The sequence below is a fragment of the Zingiber officinale genome, chromosome 6B, assembly GCF_018446385.1.
Source record: "Zingiber officinale cultivar Zhangliang chromosome 6B, Zo_v1.1, whole genome shotgun sequence".
Taxonomy (NCBI): Eukaryota; Viridiplantae; Streptophyta; class Magnoliopsida; order Zingiberales; family Zingiberaceae; genus Zingiber; species Zingiber officinale.
The window spans coordinates 136,123,811-136,137,528 of NC_055996.1; the positions used below are offsets into that span (position 1 = coordinate 136,123,811).

General features: G+C 43.1%; 1 protein-coding gene across 1 annotated transcript; it reads right to left on the bottom strand.

The window, feature by feature from the left end:
• Positions 1 to 8,181: 8,181 nt before the first annotated feature.
• LOC121991612 (ABC transporter G family member 9-like) lies at positions 8,182 to 10,968 on the bottom strand. Its single transcript, XM_042545597.1, has 6 exons — positions 10,758 to 10,968; positions 10,569 to 10,628; positions 10,361 to 10,438; positions 9,326 to 10,099; positions 8,928 to 9,259; positions 8,182 to 8,838 (listed from the first exon to the last, which is right to left on the bottom strand). Exons 1-6 carry the CDS (start codon positions 10,966 to 10,968, stop codon positions 8,182 to 8,184), a joined length of 2,112 nt encoding a protein of 703 aa, XP_042401531.1.
• Positions 10,969 to 13,718: the final 2,750 nt, after the last annotated feature.

Below are 13,718 nucleotides of genomic sequence, written 5' to 3' on the forward strand. Positions count from 1 at the left end.
TGCAAAGAGCAATAAATACAGAATTAGAATATATGTATTCTAATAGAGTCTGAGAGCTTATAAAATCACCAAATGGTATAAAAGTCATTGGGTGAAAATAAGTCTATAATAGGAAAAGAGGGATAGACAGGAAGGTAGAAACTTTCAAAGCAAGGCTTGTTGAAAAAGGAAACTTTTTCACCGGTAGTCATGCTTAAGTCTATCCGGATTCTTTTATCTATTATTTCTCATATGGACTATGAGATTTAGCAAGTGGATGTCAAGACAACTTTCCTTAATGGAAGTCTTGAAGAAAACATCCATATATATAAACCAGAAGGGTTCATTGCAAAGAGCAAAGAGCATCTTGTGTGTAAGCTCAATCAGTCTATGGACTGAAATAAAACTTCAAGGTCTTGGAACATTCGGTTTAATAAAGTAATTTAGACCTATGAATTTATTTAATAACCGAATGAGTCTTGTGTATACAAGAAGTGTGATGAAAACGTGGTGGTATTTCTTATACTATACGTAGATAACATTTTTGGTAGTTGGAAACAATATTAAAGTGTTATCAGAAGTAAGAGTATGGTTGTCCAAACAATTCAATATGGACTTGGGAGAATGCATATATTCTTGAGATCAAAGGGATCGCAAGAAAAGAATATTTTTCTTATCCCAAGCTTCATATATCGAAACAATCCTTGCTCGTTTTAAGCATGCAAAACTCCAAGAAAGGTTTCTTACCTTTTCAGCATGGAGTAGCTTTATCTAAAGAGATGTCTCCGAAGACATCAAAGGAGATAGAGGAAATGAAGGCAGTTCCTTATACTTCGGCTGTCGAAAGCCTAATGTATGCTATGCACGAGATCAAAAATATGTTTTGCCGAGGGCATAGTTAGCAAATATCAAAGTAACCCTGGACAAGGACATTGGACTGCGGTAAAGCATATATTGAAGTACCTTATAGGCACTTGAGATTATATGCTAGCTTACAAGGCAGATAATTTAGTCCCTGTGGGTTGCACGGATTTTGACTTCCAATCAGATAGGGACAGTAGTAAGTCGACCTCAGGGTTTTGTGTTTACTTTAGGAGGTGAAGCCATAATTATGGAGGAGTGTTAAGCATATGTGCTTTTCGGACTCCACCATAGAAGCTGAGTAAGTGGCAGCCTCTGAGACAGTCATAGAAGATGTATGGCTTAAATACTTCATGATGAACTTAGACATGTTTTTTGGTTTACCCAAAAAAAAAATTATTACAATTTATTGTAATAATAGTGGTGCAGTAGCAAACTTGAAGAAACCATAAGTCCATAAGGCAAGTAAACACAATAGAGCGCAAGTACCACCCAATACGAGAAATAGTATAAACAAGGAGGAGTTGTTGCCGCCTAGATTACATCAGGTGATGACCTGTAAATCCTTTCACTAAGATCCTTTGATGGACATGTTGAAGGGTTGGAAATCAGATGTATGGCAACATAGTCTTTTAGTATAAGTGGGAGATTGTTAGAGTGTATACTAAAAGCCTAGCTTTTGTATAAACATTTATTTAGAAATAAAGAATCACAGTGGTTAATATCTACATTTATTTGTTAAATGTAATTTGTTTAATTAATTTATATAGTAGATAATATGATGTGTGGTGTCACACACAGAAGATCATGTTGTCAGTTCTTTATAAATTATAAACAGTTGCTCGCGACTAAGATGGAAAGAAACAAACAGTTGAAGTACTCGTAGTGTAATTAAGTATTAGTTTATCTTAACTAATAAATTACACTGATACACTCCAAGTGTATTGAGTATGACCTTTTTAGGTAAGTTCTTTTTGTACTGACTTTATAAAAGAACTAAACCTTAGTTATTATGGAAGTGTGTGCTCTTAATCCTAATATAATAACAAACACATATATTTAGTATTTATTTCTTTGACTTATCAATGGGTGAGATTTAACTCGATAAGTCAATAAGCCCGATAAGTTGGGAAATGATATTACTTATAGTGTGTGTTGTTGATTATAGAAGGAAACTGTGTCCTAGTTATCTAGGTTGAGAATGTTCCCAAGAGGAGCTCATAAGGATTGTCATGTTAAACCCTGCAAGTGGACTTAGTCCGACATGACAATGAGGTTGAGTGGTACTACTCTTGGAGTTAGATATTAATTAAGTAAGTTATCAGTAACTTACTTAATTAGTGAGCATTTGTTATCTTAAACACAGGGAGACTAACACACTCATGATAAGAAGGAGTCCATAATGTAATTTGGGATTGGTGCGGTAGTGCGATAATAACTCTCTAGTGGAATGAGTTATTATCGATGAACTTGAGTTGTGTGTTTGGGGCGAACACGGGATACTCAAGCTCATCGGAAGGCCAAAACCAATTTCTCCTCTAGGTCCCTGTCATAGCCTCATTAAAGCCTCAAGTCTATCCAAATATAAACTCATCTTGGTGTCCAAGAAGGGGGTCGGCCCAATGCTTGGTGACCAAGCAAGGGTCGGCCACATTATCCTCTTAAGGGGCCGACCCCTTGCTTGATGCCCAAGCAAGAGGGGGGCCGACCATAATAATTCAAATAAGGAGGGGTGTTTTTGAATTTTTAAAATCTTCTCTTTGTAGAAAACTGCAAGTTTTAAAAGAGAGATATTATATTTAAAAACTTTTCTTATTTAAATTAGGCCACATGTTTTAAAAGAAAGTTTAAAAGTTTTAAAACTTTCCTTTTTTAACCATTCTCATGGTTTAGAAAAAAAAGGAAGAGAAGTTTTAAAATTTAAATTTTCTATCACCATGTTAAAAAAGGAAATTTTATAAGAGAAGTTTTAAATTTTAAAACATGGTTTTAATTTTTTAAAACTTTCCTTTTTTAACTCCTACTTTAGGAAATTGAAAGAGAGCTTGTAAAATTTTATAAAAAATATATATATATCCTTCCTTATAGGGGTCGGCCACCCTTGCTTGGTGCCCAAGCAAGGGGTCGGTCAATAGGATTAAATCATCGTCCAATCAAATTAAAACTAATCTATGATTGGTGATTGATTCAATCAAGAGGAAAGAAAAGGAAAAAGGAAAAACATGAGGAAGATTTTAATTTTTTGTAAAATTTTTTTCCTTATTTGCTTTGAGCAAGTATTATAAAAGAAGGGGAGGAGAGACTTCATGAATTAATGTTTTTTTTCTCTCTTCTCTCTAGTCTCCTCCTTAGGGCCGGCCCCTAGCTCTTTATCATGCTAGGGCCGGCCACATATTGCTTGTGGTTCTTTTAAGTGGCCGGATACAAGAAGGAGGAGAAGGAGAAGAAGAAGAAGAAGAAGACATCTAATTCTAGTTTCTTGCTTGTGCTCTCTCATGATGGCCAGATCTCTCCCCTTCCCTTTCCCTTGCTCTCTTTGATTCCTAAATTAGTGGTGGTGGCCGGATTTTAAATGAGGTAGAAGAAAGCTCTTTGGGTGGTGTTCATCTTAGAGGATCGTCGCCCACACGACGTCCAAGGCGAGGCGAGACGAGGAATACGACAGAAGATCTCGAGGTCATTAGCATACAAAGAGAAGGTATAATTAGCAATTATTTTCTGCATCATGCTAGTTATTTCTTTTTGTAAGAATTCCAAACACAAGAGGCATTAGATCTAATTTTTTGAATTGGTTTTTCGAGTTTGTGCTTTCTTTGTTTTCGAATTTGTGATTCGATTATTCTTTTTGGTTAACCTAGAGTTATTTAAGGAAATTAAATATTAGCTTTCCTTAAAAGGTTTTGTCTAGGCGGTGGTGGTTGCTCCCATATCCAAGAAGGTCATGTGCCTCGCCATGCAGTCCTGAAAGTCAATTTTGGAAATTAATATTTAATAGAATTAATAACATAAGTGGATTTGAATCAATAGTGTTAAGTTCCGCTTGCGATTCAAATTTAAACCATTAAGAACAGATAAGTTAAATTTGGAATCAATGATGTTAAGTTCCGTCTGCGATTCCTAATTTAATTTCTAAAGAACACAATAGGTTATTTAAGGAAAGGTTCGACACTTGTACAAAATTTTTATACAGTGGAACCGGTACGTTTTCCTAGGACTAACCAATATTTCCATCTTAGTCGTGAGCAACTGTTTATAATTTATAAAGAACTGATAACATGATCTTTTGTGTGTGACACCACACACCATGTTTTCTACAATATAAATTAATTGAACAACTACACTTAGCATATAAATGTAGATATTTGACTAATGTGATTCTTAAATGTTTATACAAAAAGCTAGACTTTTAGTATACACTCTAACAATGAGTACATAATTAGAAGATTTTATTGAGGATACGTGGACTGAATAAGATTATAACATTAATAGAATGGAAGTAGAAATTGAAAGGGATATCCCCGAGAATAAATTCTTAGCAAATGATATGTACTATTCATTAGATGCGCCAGGCAACACTAACGAATATAGCGACCTTGAAGAGAAGTTTCCATTAGTTGAAGATGGATATGTAATGAACTCAAGACTTGTTCTATTGCAAATGCAAAAACCAAGTGACTCTCTTGAGAAATTTGTGTTGGTCAAGTAATATATTTTTTAAAACTTTCATAATGTTAACTCAACTCAGCAATACTAACATAAATATATATATCAATTTTTGTTGTAGGTTTATGCAATGCAAAAATATTTTAAAGATGCACTTGCTAAGTATACTATGAAAAGTTGTTCGCTTACAAAATAAAGAACACTAGAAAGAACATAATTAAAGCAATCTATGATGGAGAAAATTGCATATGTACAATAATTGTAAGAGGAGATATTGAGTTCATGATTACTGTTCTTGTCTGTAGTCAGTGAAGATGGACCGCTGATGAGGTTGTCTCAAGAAGACCTCAAGAGAGGATTCCAAACTGTAAGTGGGCCTGCCATGTCATAGAAAAGCAGAGGAGAAAAGAAACATCAGTAGACAGGCTAGGGCGGGGTCTCCAACATAGTCACTCCAACGTTCAAGTTAGTTTTTGAGCTGAGGAGCGGTAATCAAAGGACAATAGTCAAGAATAGTGGAGAGCGATGTGTGAGCTTACTTGTGTAGGAATAAAGGACCCCTTATATATAGTGTTGTTTCTCTTAGCACGAACGAGACATTTTATTAAAATAAGGTCAATGATACTGACAACCTGTTGCCTTTCCCCAATTGTACCAATGAATTCACGTATAAAGGATGGAAGCCTCCATTATACGGGTTGCACATAACATATTCTAGTGCTTCGCGACAACGATTACACATGGCGTTAAAAGAGTTATTGGGCTGATGGGCTTTTTGGGACTTTCAGGCCGCCCTGATGGGCCCCGATGATGTTCCTATAGCAATCCACCATTTAATAATATCCTACTGGACCTCCATCCCATTCATGTTTGATCGGATATATGGAAGGGATTGAGTATTTGTTTGGTTGAGTTAATCCTTGCTAATTTAACCCCTCTACATGGTGAAGTCTGGTCGGAGCTTGAGGAGAACAACCAAGTGTAGCAAATCCATGGGCCAATTGATGGAGACGTTCGTTTGGAACATTATAGAGAAAGTGCTTGCTTAGACCTTCCAAGGCTACCTGGGTGTTTTTTTGCAAGTGCTCGATTAGGCTTCCAAAAAATCACATTCTCACTCTAAAGGCTAGCCTGAGGTCGGGTCGCTCAATTTAACCCTTTTGGGACTTAGATCGGTACACCCCTTTGGACTTTGATCACTACATCCTATGAGACTTTGACTATCACATCTCTCGAGACTTTGACACTTGCATTGAGGGTCTCATCCTATTCACCGTATCAATTACAAAATATTTAGAGAGTCACCAGTGCGATTTTAGTATGACAACAACTAATCATCCTACATGCACGTCTTCTTTTATAACTTCTCAGATTGAAAGTTATTTTATGACATCAGAAGATTATAAACTCATGAATATTCAGAATGAGATGAAATCACGATTTGAAGTGCATATATCATATCGAAAGATATACTATGCACGTGCGAAAGCTTTAAATAAGGTGATAGGCCAATAAAGATTATGATAATCTTCCTAGACTAAAATATAGAAACTCAAATACATGCATTGAATTTAAAATTGAAAACAAATGGCGATAAATTCCAACATTGTTTTTGGGCATTTGGTGCATGCAGAAGATTTTTTTTGAATATATTTTTGTAAATTTATTGAAATTGATGTAACGCACTTGAGTAACAAGTATCTTGGTGTATCATCGATGGTCATAATAGTAGATATTAATGAAAATTTTGTTTTAGTTAGCTTTATAATTGTTAAAGTTGAGTGTGACTCTGTATGAGAATAATTTTTAAATCATCTAAAGATATTCTTTTGAAGTTGATCCATTTAATTAACTATGATAATTATGTCATTTCTCATACTTGATTTGTGCCTCAATGTTAATAAAAGGAGTCCTCTACCACTATGAGAGAGCTCATTCTATTTGTCACATCATTAGGAGCTTAAGGGCATCTCTAACTGTGGGAGCCCTTGGAGAGCTCCCACAATATTACATCAACGTCACATCAAAAATAAAAAACCTTACTTATCTCTCCAATATCAAAAAAAACCTTTCAACAGTTCTAATGCGGTGATGAAGAGGGGCCCCACCAAAGAAGGATAAAAGAAGGGAAAAGGTTTGCTAACGTGGATATCAAAGTCAAAAATGGTCAAAAGTCCTAGGTAACCGAACGGACCGGACGAGAGGGTACCCCGGTCTGTCGAATGAGGGTGCCGAACGACCATCCTCTGGTAGCAGGCAATTGGAGTTAAAAGGTAAGCAATAAGCAATGAGCTTCCAGTCCTAGTCGATCGGGCTTTACAGTCGGTCAAATGAAGGAAACTACTAACAGGTAGGAAGTGGAGAAGGGGACAAGCTAGCAGCTCCAAGCGACATTGTCGAACAAGAACAATTAGTCCAAATGGGATCCGATCATCTAATAGTGGGGCCCACTTACATATCTCATCGTACCCTTTTGAAAACTTGTGTCATTGACAATAGAGCATGTTTCGTAGGTAAATCGTACTTTAAAAGCTTTAGTTTGTCACATCAAGGATTTGCATACTCGCTAAAGGAAATATGTCAGAGACTGCACTTTTTAACTTATTTTTTCCTAGGACATTTTGGAAAAATGTGTGCACACTTTGAGATGTGTACACAGACGTTACAGTGACATTATAAAAGGGGGTCCTGTCCACAAGCGAAGGTATTCGCAACTTTGTTATTTCACATGCTATATCTAGTTACAGTTTTCTACTACTTTATTTACGGGGATCACTGATTTGAGCGACAGAAGACGAACGTCGGGAATTCCTTCCCAGCTAGGCACTAATGTCGTTTGTGTTGCAGGATCGCGTGGAGTCTTCGCTTCGTCAACTTTTGAGTCACATCCCCAACTTATCATCTTTTCCGTTTTCGGACAGAATCCAACTCCTTTATGAGTTTCACACTTTCTTACAAATGATTCATGAAATTTAACATAAAATAATTAATTATATTATAATTAATAAATTATTTTTCACTAATCACAATCGTAGTAGTGTATCAAGATATTCTCAACTAAATAATACAATGGACTATTATATAGTTCACAATTTTTCTGAAAAGATTCTTAAAATTCTATAATGCTTTATTATATTTACTTCTTTTATAAAAATTATAATTAAAAAATAATTGTAATTAAAATAAAACAGGAGCCGGAAAAGTGAAGGAGCTCTTTACACATGCTCTAAGAAAAATATATTGAACCAGATAATATTAGATCTTAGAATGATTAATTTAGTTATATAGAAATTTTTTATCAACTGTTAAGATAAATTGAAAAGTATGTATGTCGGATAATTTAGAAATCTTACATCCTATCCTATGGTTGCGCTTAATTTGAAAGAAAATATCTATAAATATATGTACTAATATTTAGGAGATATAATATATAAACTCCGAGTATATTAAGGATTGCTCTGAGAGCTTCCATTGTGGAGGTTTAATCGCTCTAATTGTGCTTAATAAGATCCAATTGTCCACGATTAATCTTAAAATCGAAATTATATTATGTAATTATCGAAGTACTTTAGCCCAAAAAAAGGAAAAAAAAAACACATGGGAATGTTTAATCGTACACAACTGGTTTAACTCACTATTTGTGCTCAAAATGATCGGAATAAAATACCGTCACGTAGTTCATTTCTTTCCGGGGCCAATCCGCATGAGCGCCACGTACGCAACCAGCCTGTAGAAGACCAGCAAGACGAACATGACGACGACGGCCAGCCACGCATCGCTGAGCCCGACCACCTTCACCGACGGGATGTCGGCGACCAGGCACCGCGTCTCCTGGCCGCATTCATAGGTATCGTGCTGGCTGAACTGGGACAGCAGCTGCAGCCTAAAACTGTAGAAGTTGAAGGAGATGTACTTGATCCACGAGATGAAAGAGGGCATGTTCTGGACGAAGAAGCCTCCGGCGAGCATGAAGATAAGCATGAAGATGGAGCAGAGCGTGATGGCTTTCTTGAGGTCCATGAGGACGGCGCCGATGGCAAGGCCGACGCCCTGCGCCACAAGGACGGTGAAGAGGATGGACGAGAGTAGCATGAAGAAGTGGCCGGCTTCGGACTTGAGGCCGCACATCCAGTAGATGATCAACACGTAGCAGGTGGGGAGGACGAGCTCCATCGGAAGGTCGCCGGCCGTTAGAGCCATGAAGTAGGAGGAGAGGCGGTACATGCCGGAAGACCGCTCCTTGGTTAGCATGGTGCGCTCCATGGGGAAGGTGTAGATGCCCTGGAAGGCAGGGTAGAACCCCCAGAATGAATTGACGAAGTAAAGAAGCCCAACCTAATGATCGAAGTCTCAGTGCTTTGCATGGCATGGCTTGTTGATCGATGAAATTAAACGTGATTAATTATATATAATGTTAGATGTACCTGATCTGTAATATTATCGGAGGATTTGAACCACAGTACTCCGACGACAATGGCCACCACGAAGATCTGAATCAGATGCATCTTGGAGAAAGCCTCGTGCCTTCTTTCCTTCAAGCTCCTGCGCAGTAGAATTTCGAACTGTTCCCACCAACTGGTGCTCCATTCCTGCTTCATCTTCCTCGTCGACTGCTCACTGCCCTGCTCCTTGAATTGCTTGCTCAGGGTCGTGAGTTCCTCGCTCACCAGAGGATGCAGGTGTACTCTGTAAGCTTCCACTAGCACTTGTTTAGTTGCTGCTTTCTCTTCCAATGTCTCTTCGTTTGCAGATACACCTGGTGATTTGATATGCTATTGAGTGAGTTTTTTGAGGGGGATCGGATCAGAGTTGAAGATCTTACCGTTAGCAAGGTCGAGCAGGAAGTCTGAAGGATTCATGGCCATCTCCGGCGAGTAGCCGATTCTGTTGAAGTAGTCCAAAGCGTCGGAGCCTTTGCCGAAGTAGACGGGATTGCCGTCAGACAAGAGCAAGACCTTGTGGAACATGTAGAAGAGGCGGCTGGAGGGCTGGTGGATGGTCATGGCGACGGTGCGGCCGCCCGTCTGAGTAAGTTTCCACAGGAGGGAGACGATCCTGGCGGCAATCGTGGAGTCGAGGCCAGAGGTCGGCTCGTCGAGCAGGAGCAAGCTGGGGTTGATGAGCATCTCCTGCCCGATGCTGACGCGCTTGCGCTCGCCGCCGGAGATGCCGCGCACCAGGGCACTGCCGATGATGTTGTTGCGGCACACGGTGAGGCCGAGCTGGTCGAGGACGGCCTCGGCCTGCGCGGCCTTCTCCCGGCGGGAGAGCGTGCCGGGGAGGCGGAGGAGGGCGGTGTAGTAGAGGGTCTCCATCACAGTGAGGTGGGCGTAGAGGACATCATCCTGGGTGACGAAGCCGAGGGTGCGCTTGAGCGAGCTGGAGAAGGGCTTGCCGTTGTAGGTGATGCTTCCGGTGAGGCGGCTCGTGGGCGCCACCCGCCCGCCGAGGAGCGTCAGCAGCGTTGTCTTCCCGCTGCCGGAGGGGCCAAGCATCGCCAGCAGCTCCCCAGGCTGGACGCACCCGGAGACGCCCTTCAGGATCACCTTCTCCCCCCGATCCACCTTCACTTTGTACACCACATCCTGCCACTGCACCACCAAACCAGCAATTATCAATAAAAAAAACAATCATCTGAGCGAAAAACACTATCTGAACACTGCCCACATTGAGAGTGACCGGAAGCTGAACTCCGGAGAAGATCGAATTAGAAGCGTCGCCGCTCTGGTTCGCCCTTCCCCCCTCCATCGTCTCAATTCCCAAGTACTGTTCCTGGGAAAGCAGGAGCCTTCTTAAAAGGATGAGCGTGGCATGAAAGCTTTACGAATATGGAAGATAATGCTTCTATGAGAATGAAAAGATATAGGGGGGATGGATTGGAGAAATGGCTTCTCTGAAAAGATTACGGCCTTAGATTCTTCCTGGGATTGAAAAGCTGAAAGCAGAATCGTACCAGGGATATCGAGGGAATGGGGATTTGGGAGGTGCCCTGCTTGCCATTTGCAGGATCTCCAAATAAATCTTTGGTGGATTTGGTCATTTATTCCAGCAAAAGAAGGATGAACATTGAAGACCCTGCGCAGATTTTGCCTGGTGGCCTATTTTGGGAAGAAAATCTAATGTTCCTGCAAGAGTTTAAGCAATTTTATACAGGCGATAAAATACTATTATTTTAATTAAATCAAAAACCTCTCTTCTTGATTGTCTTCAATGCTTTCCTCTCCTCGGTTAACTGCTTTTTCCTCTCCCTTCACCTTCTCTCCCCTTCCTTCCCCTTGGAGTAAACAGGGACTTGGGAAACGAGGACCCGAGCATGGCGGCGGCGGGGCTGCGGGAGGCGTCGGACTCGCCCTCAACTCCGGAGAAGAAGGCGCTGCTGCTGGGGCGGGCGTCGTCCAGGGACATGTACTCCTCCCTCAATGCCGTCTCCTGCCACCACGTCGGCTTTGGCCCCACGGCGCCCATCCACGCCAAGCGCTGCTCCGGCCTCCGGGGAAGGTAGTCCGGCTATTTTCGGTAGGGTCAAAAAAAAAAAAACAAGAAGTTTTTTAAAATTATCAAAATGATGTCATATATTGTTCAAGCACTATTTATTAAATATAATCATAGCTTATAATGTTTACTAGTTATTTCTTTCATATAATTGGGACGGACTAATCACTTTTTTAATTTTTAGATAAATTATTTTTTATTATAGTAATGATGATTGATCCGGTGATAAGGACAGGGGACCCTCGTCGGCGGGGGATCAACGACACGTGAAGGTCAAAGGTCAAGATAGTCAACCCGGAGACTGGCCGACCGGACGAGGCAGGCCTACCGACGAGGCCCCGCGGGGCGACCGGCCGTGAATCCTCCGAACTGAATGAAAGACAACCCGACTAGGGGTCGGGTTTCCGATGCTCAAGGTAAAAAGGTTTCAAGGGTCGAGCGGGCTGTCCGTTCGGCCGGTACACAAGGCAACACAGGCAGGAGCAGTCTCATCCGAGCATATGACCGATGCAGAAGTGATATGCTTGCCGAGCGGCCGATCCGCTTGGCCCCGGAACAGACAAGGAACGCAAGAGGACAAAGGAGACAGGGGATAACATCATCCTCGAGACACATGCCGCAGACAAGCAGCAGAGTGGGCGGCCGAGCTGTACACAGAATCATACGATGGAAGCTTCCACCGTCATATCCGGGATATGCTCGGACGATTGCGGAATGACGCCAGAGGTACTTTTCTGACACATGCTTGTTAAGGTATGTTTGGGGAAGCGTGCACGCATCAGGAAACGTGCTCGCGCTCCCCCGGGGTCCTATATAAAGACCCCAGCGTCGACGAAGGTATGCACACATTTCTACTGTAGCCTCGTTACTCTGTCTCTCTCGTTGCCTAACTTGAGCGTCGGAGGGCCGTCGCCGGGAAACCCCTCCCGGGACGGCTTCCTTGCAGGTTCGTCGGAAGGTTACACCACCAGTCGGAGACAGCGGAGCGTGTCACGTCCCCAGCGTCCGTCGACTCAGCGCTCGGACAGGATCAAATTGACGCCGTCTGTGGGAACGCACCTGAATCCGAGTCGAGGAGATGGAAGAAGTTGGACGTCAACTTTTGGTAACGCTCTCTCCTGAAGAGCTCGAAGCACTCGTCCAAGCGGGAGCAGCGAAAATTGTGGAGCAGCAGCAGAAAGCTCAGGCCGAGCGGGCAGTGCAGCAAGCAACATCAGCTTCGGGGGGCCGAGCACCACCCGAAGACCAGCAGGAGCAGCTCTCAATATGGGGGCAAAACAAGGGGCCAGCCGGCACTCAAATGGGGGCGCCGCCCGCCCCAATACCTTTTCATCGGGCTTTGTTCCAGACGCCCTCGGAGGTGGCGCAAGCCAATCAAGACAAGGGATCCTCATCGGACGAGGCACCCATCCGGGACGTCAAAAAAGGAAAGGCGCCCCGATCGGATGCATCGCCCGAGCGGACCAACCGGCAGTTCTCAGATACCATTCTTTGCAATCCACTGCCGCGGCATTATGTGCCCCCTGCGATCGGGGAGTACAACGGGACAACCGACCCAGACGACCACCTGGGTAAATTCGACAGTACCGCCACTCTGCATCAATACACAGATGGTGTGAAGTGCCGAGTGTTCCTCACCACACTCTCGGGATCGGCGCATCGGTGGTTTCGGAGACTGCCGGACGGATCTATCACAAGTTTCAAGGAATTCTGAACGGCGTTCCTCCATCATTTTGCTAGCAGTAGGCGCCACCAGAAGACCAGCGTCAGCTTGTTTGCCATCAAGCAAGGCGCGAGGGAGCCGCTCCGAGCGTACATTCAACGCTTCAACCAGGTGGCCATGGGCATTCCAACGGTCACCTCGGAAACAATGGTGAACGCGTTCATGCAAGGGCTCGTGGACGGTGACTTCTTCCGCTCGCTCATCCGGAAACCGCCCCGGGACTACGACCACATGCTGCACAAGGCCAACGAATACATCATTGTGGAGGAAGCCTAGGCGGTGAGAAGAAAAGAAGCCCTGAGTGACCAACCAGCTTCCACCGAGCGGAAGCAGCCCATCAGTCACCAGCCACCAGCCACCCAGAGGACCGCGAGCCGAAGTCGCCCGTCCTCATCAGCAAACTCGGCCGCACGCCGTCCAGCAAGTCGCGGCTGATCGACCCAAGCCCAGGGGGAAGGTATGGACCCCAATGTTTTGTTCACTCCATCAGTCGGCTACTCACAACACCCGCGACTGTCGGAGCCTCCCCCCCATCGCTCATCCCGCGCCGAGGAGTTACCGCCGCCGATCGCCTTCACCAGACCGGCAACATCGACAACGGAGCCCCGTTCAAAGGATAGAAAGGAGATCCCCTGAGCGGCAGCATCGTCAGCAGCCCGGAGCTCACCATCGGGCATCACACGAACGACCTCGACCTTCCGCTCGGGAGGAGGAAAATAGGGGCAACGCATCTAGGGGAGAGATCAACATCATCGCCGGAGGATGAAGATGGACGGCGGCTGGATAGGACATGGAGCGCAAACCACCTCCAGCCCTATCGGGCCGGATAAAAGGTGCGCCTGCATAACATATTTTCATGAATATTCTGTTCGGATGTATCTTTTGGCTGCAGGAATGAAAGTTATAAGAACAAAACAAAGGCACGAGTATTGTACGCCCAGCAGTTATCTGTATGAAGACACGGCGAAGACCTCGTGCCGTTCGGTCGGGGTGTATATTA

Bases quoted from the DNA above. Each gene is read 5' to 3' on its own strand.
- LOC121991612 (XM_042545597.1), bottom strand. From the start codon at position 10,968: ATGGGCGCCGTGGGGCCAAAGCCGACGTGGTGGCAGGAGACGGCATTG. The intron at 10,439-10,568 runs GTTCATCCTTCT...TTCTGCTTTCAG, and splicing joins ATCTGCGCAGGGTCTTCAAT to CTTTTCAATCCCAGGAAGAA. The intron at 9,260-9,325 runs GTAAGATCTTCA...TCAAATCACCAG, and splicing joins CCTGCTCGACCTTGCTAACG to GTGTATCTGCAAACGAAGAG.